Source organism: Antechinus flavipes, chromosome 3 (assembly GCF_016432865.1).
Source record: "Antechinus flavipes isolate AdamAnt ecotype Samford, QLD, Australia chromosome 3, AdamAnt_v2, whole genome shotgun sequence".
Lineage (NCBI taxonomy): Eukaryota > Metazoa > Chordata > Mammalia > Dasyuromorphia > Dasyuridae > Antechinus > Antechinus flavipes.
Genome location: NC_067400.1, coordinates 154,871,715 through 154,885,868, shown reverse-complemented (window position 1 = coordinate 154,885,868; position 14,154 = coordinate 154,871,715). Strand labels below are relative to the sequence as shown.

Below are 14,154 nucleotides of genomic sequence, written 5' to 3'. Positions count from 1 at the left end.
AATATCCAAGAATAACTTTAAGATTATACATCTGGACAATTTGGAAATGAATAGTGCCCCTTAGTGGAGATGGGAAACCTTGGAAAGTGGAGGGGTAAATTTAAAGAAGAAATAGATTAATTCGAGGACATATTTAGTTTGAAGCTTTGTCAGAACATCTAAGTAGAAATATTCAACAATTATTTGAAAGTATGAGCCTGTAGCTTACTAAAAGCTACAGGCTGATTTAGGAATCATATGTACAGAAGTGATTAGTGAACCAACCAATAGACTTGTCTACCTTCAGTTTTAGGAAAACAAGGCAAATCCCACTTTCATAAGACAACTTCATGGCCCTCCTTTTCTAATATTTTTCAAATATTATTGACAGTGGCTTAGCAACCATAAATCACTAGTTCTTTCAGTATCCTAGGATGTAGTAGTGAATTTTATGGCTTGTTTTTATTGATGGCAGCTAAACATTTTCCTCTTTAGAAGTTTAGGCCACAGGACCTTGTCCTTTTTCTGAATCCTATAAATCCGTTCCCCCTGAATCTAGAGTGTATATATATATATATATATAATATATATATATATATATATATATTATATATATATATATATATATATATATATATATAAAACCAGCTTGCCTCCCTCTCCAAATCTTCATTTTAGGAGGCTTTCTGTTCCTTTTTTTCTAAATCCTTACCTTCATCTCAATATCATTAGCATTTATCTTCTTTTAAATTTAAAAACAAAGTCATCACTCAATATAAAAAAGGAACTATAAGACCATTTGGGTTTTGTTTCTTTGTTTGTTTTTATCCTGTGATAAATAGAATCCCTACAAGAATTTTCTCATTATATCTATAAAAGTCTGAATTTTTGTTCCTAGCCAGTACCTAAGGGAATTTTTGCTCTGGAATCTGAATTATGATACTTGTGCCAAAAATCTTCTCTCTAGGCAAAGGGAAGCAACTCCCTTCTCCTCCTCATAGGGGATCATTCTCTTTGCTGAACTTACTCATAAACCAGAAAAATGTTCTCCTTTTCCCTTACAGCATTTCATTGTGAATAAATCTCTTCCCTCCGGATTCTTTCCTGCCTTTCTCCCGTTTTCCTTGCCAACAAACATAAGAGGCATTTTCAGCCTCTGGTGGGTCTGGTTAGAAGCAGCTTTCCTGCAGGGTCAATAATAAGGAAAATGAATTTTAAAATAGTTTAGGCATTTTCACTAAGTCAAGTGCTCTATAAGTGACATAAACAAATCCAAGTATTTTACCAGATCATTTACTGATTTAATTAGTGTATCAATGCATAAATGAACATTTCAAATCTACCATATTATTTATATCATTGAGAAAAAAATACAGTATGTAGAAAGATCATTGGGATTGGAATCAGAATGCTAACTACTCACATGACTCTGACCAAGTTCCTTAACTTTTCAGGGTTTCTTTCCTTATCTGTAAAATGAAAATAGTAATTGCCCTCCCTATTCTCATTTTTACTGTTAAGGTCAAATGAGTTTCTGCATGTGAAATCCTTTTTGCAAGCGTGAACTTCTATAAGGATATTAACATTTGAAAATCAGTCAAAAACCTAGAGATCTTCCCAAAGAGAGCAACAAGGATGATGAAGGGACTGTATATTACCATATAAGAACCAATAAAGAATATAGTAAATTAATCATGTTTATGTAATTGCTTCATGGTCTCTAAGGACCTTTTCAGGTTCTATAAATATGAGCTGATGAGTTCAATGTACATTAAGAAGTCAAATCAACACGCATTTATGTACCAGCAACCATGATGCCTTTGTCTATCTGAGTACTGGGCATACAAAAAAATGATAAAACAGTCCCACTGTTAAGGAGCTCTCAGGTTGATGGTAGGGAAAATGGGGGGAAAGATGACAACATGCAAACTACATACAGATAAGATATTTAGAAAATAAATTGGAGATATTCAACAAAAGATATGCAGTTATCTCTCTTCTAAATCACAGAGATTAAGGGTTTAGTGCTCCCAAGTTTAGGAAATCCAGCAAAATTTGTTGGCCCTTTGTTCATAGCAGAGAAGTCTGTATGTTTTCTTTTTATGGAATGTTTACAATACCTTATTGTAAATTTTGGATGAAATATTTTGTCATAGGTTCTCTGTCATCTGCTGGCCGTTGAGTATCATTGCAGCTTCCACAAAATTCTCAGAAAATTCCCATTTAGTTTCTTTTGCTGACCCATGACATATCAAAACCACAACAGGGAAAGTTGCAGTGTAGAAGGGATAAAGTACTAGCATTATTGGGTATTAGGACAAGCCTCTTAAAAAGATTAGATTTTTATCTGAGACTCAAAGTAAATCAGAGAAACCCAAAGGCAGAGGAGGAAAAGAATTCCAGTTATAGGGGACAGCCAGTTAAAATATGCTGTCAGGAGATAGGGCCTATATTTTCATCTTCAGATAACTCAGTGCCCAATTTCTTTTTTTAAGTTTTTTTAAAAAACATTGGTTATAGAATACTAGAAATCAAATATTTGAAGGCAGGTGTTTTTAATTGCATTTAGCTTTTCTGGGTCTTACTTTTCTCAAATGTAAGAAATAAATAGGGTAAAGAATACACTCAATGACTTCTGAGGTTCCATATAGCTCCAAAGCAAGGATCCTACAGTCTTATCCAACTGCCTTATTTTAAAGATGAGGGAAGTGAGGATCAGAGAGATATGGCTGCTTGCCAACAGTCACATAACAAATCAGTGGCAGAATCAGGATTCCAACTCACTTTCAAGTGCCCCTGACCAGACTTACGGGCCACTTAAAGTATTTCTTTCCACAGCCTAGATTTGTTTGTTCTTACTGCATGGTGATGGTGAATCTAGAATGGTCCAGCAGCTTAAAATCTTGATGAGAACTGCTCTTTTCTACTACATATTTACATATTGCATAGAAGGAAGAAGAGGAGGAAAATGATAATAATATTAACATAGTAATAAGTAATTTTTTTTTCATTTAAGAGAGGTAGCCTAGTGTAGTAGATAGAAAGCTAGCCTTGTAGCCATGAAGACCAAAGTTCAAATATCATCTGTGCTATATATTGGGTGTGTAACCCCAGGATTTACATAGAAGGTGCCAACCAGGCATTGTAGAAGGTGTTTCCTATGCTAATGAAAGCATGTAGGGGTTCTTGAACCTTTCTGTATATGTCATGTACTCCTTGCAGTCAGGAGAAACTTATGAACTCATTCTCAGAATGATGAATTTAAACAATTTAAGGAAATGTTAAATTTCCATTCATTTTCAATAAAAATCCAAAGGCATTTTTTCTAATGATCCAACTTCATGGACCCCTTGTGAATCTTGAATTCTGGTTCAAGTACTCTTTTTTATGGTGATTTAACATTTTCAAAGGACTTTATATTTATTATTTTATTTTATCTTCATAGGAAACAAATGAGGTAATTATTAAAATATATTATCCCCATTTTATAGGTGAGAAAACTGAGCCTCAGAGATGTTAATTAACTTCCTCAAGATTATCCAATCAGTATCAGAAGAAGGCAGGATTTGAACCCAGGTGTCCCTGCTATCTCAAAACAGCAAAAAAGTAGAGAAAAAAGGGAGAGAGTTAAATAAGTTGGGAAGGAAAAGGAATATATGTTGGCATGGAAATAGTGTTGGCTCTGATCATTTATAAATATTTCCAGTTAAGAAATTACAACCAATTAGTGGTTTTTCTAGAATTTAATCACTACATTATAAGTGACTGAATGGCAGGGAACAAATTTTCCTCCTTTTCATATATCTTACAGTACCAAGGACACAATAGGAGCTCAATATTTCCTGAGTGAATGAATGAGTAATCATTTTTCAAGTCTCTCCAACCTTGCATATCTATGCCTTTCATTAAATGAACTGGAGTTACAGGGAAAACTTCATTTTTCTGACCTTGAAATATGTTGGGGTGCTTATTTTGTTTTGTCCCCACCTAAAATGACAATGTTCTGATAAAAAGAACTTGCTACATAATCATTCTGCTGTTTATTAGAGGATTGGCAGAATTCAGAGCATTTGTTGCCTCCTCACTAATCCTTTGTCTTTGAAAAGACCTGATTTTTTTTTCCTTATGCTTTATATGATTGCATATTTTGAGGACAATGGGAAGATACGGGAGACAAAAAAAAATACTTTCACAAGATAAAATAATAGTAGTAAGACATTATTTTGCTGCAATGTCTTCTGCAATGAAACTGAATAAAAATTAGCTGCTATTTAAGCAGGTATTCCCTCCCTTTGTTTGATTCCAGCAAATAGAAAATCAAATAAAAAAGTAACATTTTCCACAGCTGACTATCCTAGGTCTATAGAGCAATAAGTCTTCTTACTGAATAGGGTCTACCAGCCAAAGAGTCGACTTTGGGAACTGCCCTCGAGGTGAGGGAGAGACACTCTGACCCTGTTTACCCAAGTGCCCCTGTGTGGAAAGAAGTGCTGTCTTTTAAGCTCCAAAAGCAGCACTGTTTTTTTCTCTTTTTTTTTTTTTTTTGTCTTATGATGACCACATTTGGAATGTTCTGGGTTTAGATGACAAAAGGCTTTTTTATGCTTTCCTTTGTTTATTAAGGGAACGGCGTTACTGACTGTAGATCAGAGAAGATGGGAAGATCTGAAAAGCAGACTGAAGATAGCACAACCTCTTCATCTCCCACCTCGCCCGGGTATCAAAGATGCTCTGATTTCATTCATGTTGGGCACTAGTGTTCATGATTCCCCAGGAGTCTAAGATTTAAATTAAAATAATAATCGTGAGGCCGCTAGGAGGTTGTGCATAAGTTAATGCAGAAACAGCCATCTAACCACAGATCTCTGCATAAGGCTATTAAAACTAGCCGCCCAAAGGTTGTGCTTCAGTGCTTTTAGGATAAGCCTTAATGAAAAAAATGAATTTTTAAATAAAATATATTTGTGCTTGCCTTTTAATAATGAGAATGAAATATATTAACCTGACAGAAATGTGACTGTCCTCTCAGTACTAAAGGCTTCATGCAGTTGTTGTTTTTAAATATTCAAAGTTAGATTAAAACTGTAGTGGGGGAAAAATGTTGAATGTGTCTTGAGATGATCATTATAGAAAATGAAAAACAAGAAAGCAAATGTGACCCAGGACTAAAATGCCCTTGCAAAAATCCTTCTTTTGCAGATAATGATGGTTTTAGAGCTAAAATGTATGACATTACCCAGCATCCCTTTTTTAAGAGGACTATAGCCGTGCTGGTCCTGGCTCAATCAGTGCTGCTGTCAGTCAAGGTACATTTTTTTAATATATTTTGCTTCACACTATGCATTTGCAAATTGTTTTTTTTTTCATTCATTCATTCATCTAGCTGAGAATGTAACAAGCTGCCATTCTTGTCTAAACATAAGCTCAGCCATAATTTTAAAAAAAAAAAAGTTTCTCCTAATAGGAAGGAGAAAAACCATCTTAAGGAATCACATAGTTACATGTTGTTTCTTTTTTGATTTCAGTGGGATGTTGCAGACCCAGTTACTGTTCCTTTAGCAACAATGTCGGTTGTGTTCACCTTCATTTTTGTCCTGGAGGTATGATAAAGGGCTTAAGACTCTCCAAGTGGTTTCTACTCATTTCCTGTTATTCACTTTCATAGGGTACAGGTTATGGATTTAGAATGTTAGAGCTGTTAAGGAGCATGCCATTAAACCCCCTTATTTTTACAGATGAAGAAACTGAGTCTCTCAAAAGAGAACCTCTGTGATTTACACAAGATCACAAAGATACTAAATGGCAGGCTGAAATTTGAATTCAGGTTCTCTGATTCCAAAACCACCTCTTTTTTTGCCTGTACCACACCCCCTCCCTTCAATTCATTATTTTAAGATGGAAGCTTTAAATGAAAATTATTTTCCATTATTTCATTATTTTAAGAGAATTGTTTTTGAAAACATATCATTAGAATTATCTCCTTTTTTAATGTGATGGTCTCCATTTCTATAACAAATATTCTCTTTTCCTTTTCCAATTGCTGAGCCACTTCTGGGGACTGTTGTGCCTTAGTTGTGGCACTGTTAGTGATGCCTAGCTGTACAATCAGTAATTTAAGGTATTCAAAATGTAGCAAGGAGAGCTGACTCATGGGTTTGCTCTTGACAGAGCTAAGATTACCTTAAAATACATGTTGGTTGCACAATCACTATTCAGTTCAACTTTTTTAAGACCCTGGAACTTATACTTCATAAATATGTGGTGTTGGATGTTTCCTATCCCTATGAGTGTTTTACTTGAGGAAGCAAAATATGCTGCTGTCTAAATTAGAGGGAGGGAAGGAAAGACAGAGTATGGAGGAATGACTTTTGCTATTAATTTATAGTTCATTCAATTTCTAATGAGTTTATGTTTTTTAGAAAGTGACATGTTTTGTCTAGCGAGAAATACTTTTAATTTACACAAACTATTTCATTTTTTAAAAAAATTTCCTAAAAATAATTGTTTATATTTCCACTTAGTTGTAGACTCTACTTGTGCTTGGTAAATTAAAGTTTTGCTAGAAAAAAAATCTATCATCTTATATGTCTTCATTGTTTATCAGGTTACAATGAAGATTATTGCCATGTCACCTGCGGGCTTCTGGCAGAGCCGAAGGAATCGATATGACCTCTTGGTGACTTCCCTTGGTGTCATTTGGGTGATACTTCATTTTGCTCTCCTTGTAAGATCCTCAGTTGCAATAATACTATCTTGCTTATTAAAATTAAAACCAGTCCCATATTAGAACTGCAAATTGAGAAAAGCATAGGTAGAAAAGAGGCAAAATATTGGATAATTCAGAAACTGCATCTTTTGTCTCTGGATACACACATCTCCCTCCCACTCAACCCCAGCAGCAATGGCATGATATGCTATAGATAGTCTATGACACAAAGAACCCACACATCTACAAGCACGAACTGACTCTATTAAGAAAATGCTATGTTGGTGATCTGTATTATGCTGCCTTCATAAAGAAGTAGAACTCTCCCAGGATGAGCTGTCACAACTCCTAGACACCAGCAGCTTTTCTCTGAACCCAATTCTCACTGTTGTTGGCATGTGGAAGGAGAAGGATCCAGCAAAAATTTGTTCAATACTTCAGTGGATTGGAAAGAACATCTATCTTTTTTTCCTTCCAATGCATACCCTAGAGAAAAGTGCCCTTTCACATTCAAGGTCTGACCAAAGGCAGCACAGTTGCCTAGTACAAAGAAAGTACCTAATGAACTCTAGCTGACTAACAATCCCCTATATACAGAGGACTGTACATACATAGAAATTCCTAAATCTGATAGAAATTCCTAAATCTGACAAAACTCACTCTCCTATTATCACTTTTTGTGTTCTTCATTCAGAAACCACACAACCTTATCAAAATACTTCTTATAATTGATTATATAAAAAGAGGTAGTCAACCCCTTCTAGCCCACAAACATACACACGGGAAATATATTCATATGTTTCTGTTTGAGAACTTTACAAAAAGTTGGAGAAATAATGTGGTTTGGTGGAAGGAGTACTGGATTTGGATTCTGAGAGCCAGGTTCTAAATCCAGCTCTGTTAATTTAGTCACCCCTGGGTGAATTTGAACCACTTTACTTTTATGAGTCTCACTGGTAAAATAAAGCAGATGGGCAATAATGCTTCTGTTATGCTTCCAGTTCTAAGTTGATGATCCTGAAGTCACATATCTTTCTGTGTCTGTGATCTTATGCTATATAGGATGCTTCTTAAATTTGTCTGTGACATTTGCTTAGGTTAACCCAACAAAGCACAAACATCCTTTGGTAGCTTTTTTTAAAAAACCAGAGTGGTTATAACAGCTTTATTTAATAAACATTTACCTTCTAATAAGGCAGTTGTTTAGTTGTAAAGTTAATAAGGCTAATTTTTGTCAGCAAATAATGATACATTGGATTGGCTGTGTCCTTAAAGAGTTATGTACTCATCATCACTGAAAGGGCATGTCATACCCAAATCATCCTAGATGTCTTGTCCTAAAAAAACTTACAGAGAAGGAGAATCCCTGATCTTCTTGGGTAATTAATTGTAATGTTGAACTACCCTCCTTGTCAGGAATGTTGCTCTTATTGGATTTAGGATAAGCAGGTCTAAGTTCAAATCCTATCTTTTTGATATATTACTTGTATACAGTAGTATACACTACTATAAAAATCATGTAACTTTTCTGGGCTTATAAAACCCTCTCTAGGTTTTTATAATCTGTAAAATAGGATGCTGGAATTAAATGATCTCTTAAGTCTTTTCTTTGCTCTAAATCCCATGATCCCTTATATTTCATCACAAGATCCTCTGTCATTAGGGCCAATAGACATGAAAATCATTTCTTTAGCATCTCCTTTATTCTTCTGTAACATGAAGGCAGGAGCTGCACCTTATCAGAACTTTAAATCTGCTCCTAGTGCCTAGCCTAGTGCTTTGCACACAGGCAGCACTTAATAAATGATTGTTAAATGCTTATTTTATATAATAACCCTTCAATAGAGAAGTCACCTAAGCAAAACATAGCTCCAAGTTTCATTTATTATTTTCATTTTATGTATAATATTTATTCATGAGATGTGACAGTGACCTTTTCAGAACCTTCTTAGACAAATTTCCTATATGAATTTCCACATTTTATTAAAGCAATTTTTCAGTAGACTTCTCAGATGGTTTCAAGTGAGAAATGGAACTGGAACTGGAACAAAATCTCTTGTGCAAATTATGAAAGTCTTTCTTCTATTTAAATTCCAGAATGCATATACATATATGATGGGAGCCTGTGTGATTGTCTTCAGGTTTTTCTCCATTTGTGGAAAACATGTAAGTATCTCATAGGTTATGATTCTGGAAGTTAATTGTAAAGACAATATAAAATAAGAAGTTGGCAACAGTTTCTTAAGGAGGGCTTCATATTTAAGTACATATTTTTCAGGATTATTAACAAAAAATATTCAAAATAATAAACCTAAGAACTCATCAATCTCAGTAGCTAATTTAGCCCCATAAGCTACTTGTTCTCAAAAAGGCTTGTAGATTTCAATGGTATGGTTTTTTTATTCAGCAAATCAAATAAATTGTCAAAAAGATCTGCATCATCCACAAAAATACTGTTAATTTTCCTTTGTGATAAACTTTGTTCTTAATGGGAATCTTCATTTGTAGAGGGAAAATATGATTGTGTTTATTATAGACCATATTACAGATTAATGCTACTGGGAATAATAAAGGCAGTAATATAACCAATACTCAAAATGCAACTTAGTAGGCACTGATAATTGTGGAGACCAAAGAAATTTTCTTGCAGTTAAGAAGTAGCATAGTACAACGAAAGAACATTGGCCCCCGGTTCAAATATAGTTCCAGCAATACCTTTGTAACTTTAAGAAAATCACTTTACTCAGGTTTTATATCTATAAAATGAACATATTGGAAAATCTCTAAGGTCCCTTCCAGCTTTAAACTTCTAGTCTTATGAAAAATTATTCTAAAATGTCTTGTAGAATATAAAGTAAAAGGCATATTTATTTTTGCTGCCTTCTCTATTGATATGTTGTTGTTTCTAGAAGGGAATATATAGAATATAATATAGAATAATGTCTGTGATTCCCAAAGCATAGCATAAATTCTATAATAAGCAAAATTTTTGTGTTTTAAAGCTATTATATAATGTTTCTAGTGGATATCGCCTCCCCCAAAATGAGTAACATTTATTGCTACTGAAAAGAATCAAAGTGGCTTCTTACTTCTCTAAGAGAAAGTTTGGACAGTGCTGTTTTCCCATATTGGCTTGGCCAACTTAAAGAGATCAACAATTGACTGAAGATTTAGCAGTCATGGGTTAAAAAAAAAAAAGTTACTAATTAGTCATGTGAAATAAAAGACTAGAGATAGAGAGGTAATGGAGAAGGGATATTACCTGTTTATGGTTCTTGATCTCCACTAATAGGAAACCTTTGAAATAGATCTGGTAGATAATATAAATATAAACAACAAATGAGCAATCTAAGTGATCTCAACATGTCACTCTGTCATTGTCATGACTACTGAGATAACACCATCATGAAGGCTCTTTAAGAATAGATATTTTTATATTTGTATCCAAACATTTGTTCTCAGTGCCTGGAACAAAGTAGGTACTTAATAAATGTTTGTCAATTGTCATCTAATAATATTGATAACCATAACCTCAACACCAAAACAGCTTATTACCTATTTTAGAAAGGAGATGTGATACAAGGAAAGCATCCTTCATTTGTTATTCACACATAAAAGATCTTGAGAATCTATTTTATTACAATATGTTCAAATAAAATACCCTTTCTCCCCCATCTCTTCTACATGGTTGAATTATATTCTTCTTCCTGTTTGCAGGTAACACTAAAGATGCTCCTTTTGACAGTGGTTGTCAGCATGTACAAAAGTTTCTTTATCATCGTGGGGATGTTTTTATTGTTGCTATGCTATGCCTTTGCTGGAGTTGTTTTGTTTGGAACAGTGAAATATGGAGAGAACATTAACAGGTTGGCATCCCTAGTATCCATTTCCTTTTTTTAATTAAGTAGAGAAACCATCCCCATTTTTATACACATAAGCATGTGACTAGTGCTATAAAAATCTTTGTGGGTGGTTATTTGTTTCTTTGAGGTTTTATCTGATAGAGAATTAGAAGGAGAAAGGTAACAAATGAGAAACCAAAAAAGATTAAAACTTCCAGAATTAAGCATAATCCTATGTTATAAAAACCTTGTGGCATTTTTTCCATTGAAAACTTACTACATTGAAGTGCCAGTCTTGAATATACATTGTGTTGAGACTATATTGCAGTGCAGAAAAATAAAACTTTAGACATAATTTTGAATTTAGACAATAATCACTAAGTTTATAGAGTTAAAGGAAATGTGATTGTTGTTTTTGTTTTATCAACTTGCATTTTACTTGGGAAATTAAATTCAATGTGATTATGTTTTGCTTCACTGAACTTGCCTCCACAGATTTTCCTGCATCTGTTCCCTCCTTTACACTCATAATGTACAGGCCCTCATTATCTCTCATCGAGACTACTATAATAGACTCCAAATTGCTCTCTTTGACTGAATCCATTTTCTCTCTAATCTATCATTCACACAACTAATAAAGCAATTTTTCTAAATCTCAAGACTCCCCATGGCACTGCATTGCTGAGGAGTCTTCAGTAACTCCCTATTGCCTCTACAATAAATGGGAAAATAAAATCATCTTAGCCATGCTTCTAAGTCTCCATGAAATCTAGCTCTAATTTTCCTTTACATTCCCACAAAGCTAATTTTACATATACCCTAAACTCAACATAGCATCACTTGAAACTATACAATTGTTGAATCTATTTTTCAGGCTGGAGATGAATTATCTTATTACTACCATTCAAAATCTTTACCTTCCTTCAAAGGCAAATTCCACTGCTACTTCCTCCAAGAAGCCTTCCCTAGTCTCACTTTCCTCAACTCCAGTTGCAAGTGATATCTATATCCTAAGATTTCTTAGAGATCTTTTGCTGGAAATTTCTTTTATGCCCACCATTTCTTACTCTGTTATGATTACACATGAAATGTCTTGTGCGTTTTTTTTGTTTTCCTACATAGAATTTAGGATATAGATGGCACTTGTAAGTATTTATTTACTACGGGGACAAAACCACAAGATTGTAATGTAATTTTTTCAATGTGACTCAAATATTATGTATTCAGGCCTTGCTATATGAAAGACTTGATTTTAAATATGACTTGAGACATTTATCTCTTATAAACCTCTGTTTGTTCCAGTTTCTTCATCTGTAAAATGAAGATAATAATAACATATTCCTCCTAGGACTATTGAAAGAATTAAATGAATTAATATTTTTAAAGCACTTGGCATCTAAGGCCAGGCACAGAATAATATTATATAAGTGTTTAATAATGATGATAACATTATTATTATATTAAATGTTTAAAATGATGCTTAGTTGCTTCAAAATACTTTACCAAGATGCTATCAAGAAGCTCACAGTTTAGAAAGTGAGATAAGAGAAATACAATATATCACCTTATCCTTAATGTGAGTGATGTGCATATTTTCTTCCTCTGGTATAGTTTCTAACCTATTCATACCTCCTTATCCTGTGAAATTCTTGCCTATATCTCTTTCCAGTGATCTTCCATGAAAACATTCCACAACATGATGAAAGCCTAAGTCTCCATATTGTAGCATTCAATTTTTTCTTCAACAACTTTTGGTCTTGCTATTCAGCCAGACTACTTTCATTTACAATGTATTTCCTAGATTACATCTTTGGTATAGTAGCAGGGAGGTGCAATAGAGTGCCAATCTTGGAGACTGAGTTCAAACACTTACTAGCTATGTGACTCTGAGCAAGTCACTTAATCATATTTGCCTCAGTTTCCTCATCTGTAAAATGACCTGGAAAAAGAAATGGTAAACCACTCCCATATCTTTGTCAAGTCATGAAGAATTAAACATGACTGAATTAAAACAACATGCTTTGCATACTTATTATGTAGATCATTATTGGAATTGTCTGAAGGCTGTTAATTCCCACCCTGTGTTGAACATGGTGGGTACTATGACAAGGTCACAGAACTGAGAAAGGTTTGATGAAAAATCTGACAATTTCAAGATAAATACTAAAGAAAGATTGGATTTTATCAAGCTAAGAGACAGAAGAATAGAACATATCTGAGGACAAATGAGTAGGATGCAGGGAGCAGGGTATAGGGTAAGACATTTGATTTAGAATCTGAACGCTTGGATTCAAGGTCGATCTCTGTCACTTGCTACTTCTGTGAATTTTGACAAGTCATTTAACTTCTCTAGTCTTGAGTATCATCTTTTTAATATATGAAGATAAGCTTTGAGATGTCTTCCAAATCTAAATCTATTATCCAATAATCTAGTTCATCTGAAGCACAGTTAATACTGACAAAAAGCCTGGAAAGATATGTTAAGACCATATTTTGTTGTTGTTATTCTTCAGTCTTTTCAATTACACATGACTCTTTATCATCCCCATTTTGGGTTTTCTTGGTAAATATACTGGAGTGATTTACCATTTCCTTCTCTAGCTCCTTTTACAAATGACAAAACTGCGGTAAACAGAGTTAAGTGACTTGCTCAGTCACACAACTAATAAGAGTCTAAGTCAGGATTCAAACTCAGAAAGATGAGTATTCCTGACTTCAGACCTGGTACTTTATCTACTCTGCCACCTTGCTGCCCTAAGGTTAATGTTTTTTCCTATAAGGAATAGGGAATTATTGAAGTTTTTTGAGTAGTTAAGAACAACAATCTATACTTTAAAAAGATGAATCAGGGCAGCATGGAATTCAGAAATACCAAGGATACAACTGCTTTTTGACAAAATCTACTGGGAAAATTCAAAAACAGTTTGACTTAAATTTAGACCATCATTTCCCACTATATGCCACAATAAATTCAAAACTGATGCTTGGCCTAACTATAAAAAGTTATGTTATTAAGAAGAGAAGAAGAGATACTTTTTACATCTATGGATAGAGGAAGGATTATTAACCAAAAAAAGAGATAAAAATTATCATAAATGATAAAATGGATAATTTTGATCACATAAAATTTTAAAGTTTTCATACAAACACAATAAATGCAATTAGAATGATTATTACCTAGGAAAAAATCTTTGCAGCAAATTTCTCTGATAGAGGTCTGATATCCAAAAGTTTCCAGGGAATGAGACAAATAAGTTCCACAATAGATTCCTCAATAGGTCAAAAAATATGAACATACAGTTCCCACAAGAGAAAAAGCAAACTATCAACAATATGTACAATTGTTTCAAATAATAGTAAAAGATATGCACATAAAAATAATTCTGAGATTCTATTCTCAATTGTACCATTATCAAAGTTGCCAAAAAAAAAAAAAGAAAAAAGAAAATTCATAATAGAGGACCTATGAGAGTAAAAGCATATTTATGCACTTTTGGTAAAGCTACTAAATGTTGCAAAATCCTGGAAAACAACTTGAAACTATTCCCCCAAAGTCACTAATCTGTGTAATACCCTTTAACTTATTGATACTATGGTTGAAGTATGGGGAAGGCAGAGGATGAGGGA

At 33.8% G+C, this 14,154-nt stretch overlaps 1 protein-coding gene across 2 annotated transcripts in view; it reads left to right on the top strand.

Annotated features, from left to right (window-relative positions):
- Nucleotides 1-14,154, top strand: part of NALCN (sodium leak channel, non-selective) — a 513,455-nt gene that overhangs the window by 484,240 nt on the left and 15,061 nt on the right. For both annotated transcript variants that reach the window (XM_051984081.1, XM_051984080.1), the window contains exons 31-36: nucleotides 4,603-4,696; nucleotides 5,179-5,285; nucleotides 5,505-5,579; nucleotides 6,584-6,703; nucleotides 8,783-8,851; nucleotides 10,403-10,551. In XM_051984081.1, the coding sequence (XP_051840041.1) occupies nucleotides 4,603-4,696; nucleotides 5,179-5,285; nucleotides 5,505-5,579; nucleotides 6,584-6,703; nucleotides 8,783-8,851; nucleotides 10,403-10,551 (614 nt within the window). The remainder of the gene's footprint in view (nucleotides 1-4,602; nucleotides 4,697-5,178; nucleotides 5,286-5,504; nucleotides 5,580-6,583; nucleotides 6,704-8,782; nucleotides 8,852-10,402; nucleotides 10,552-14,154) is intronic.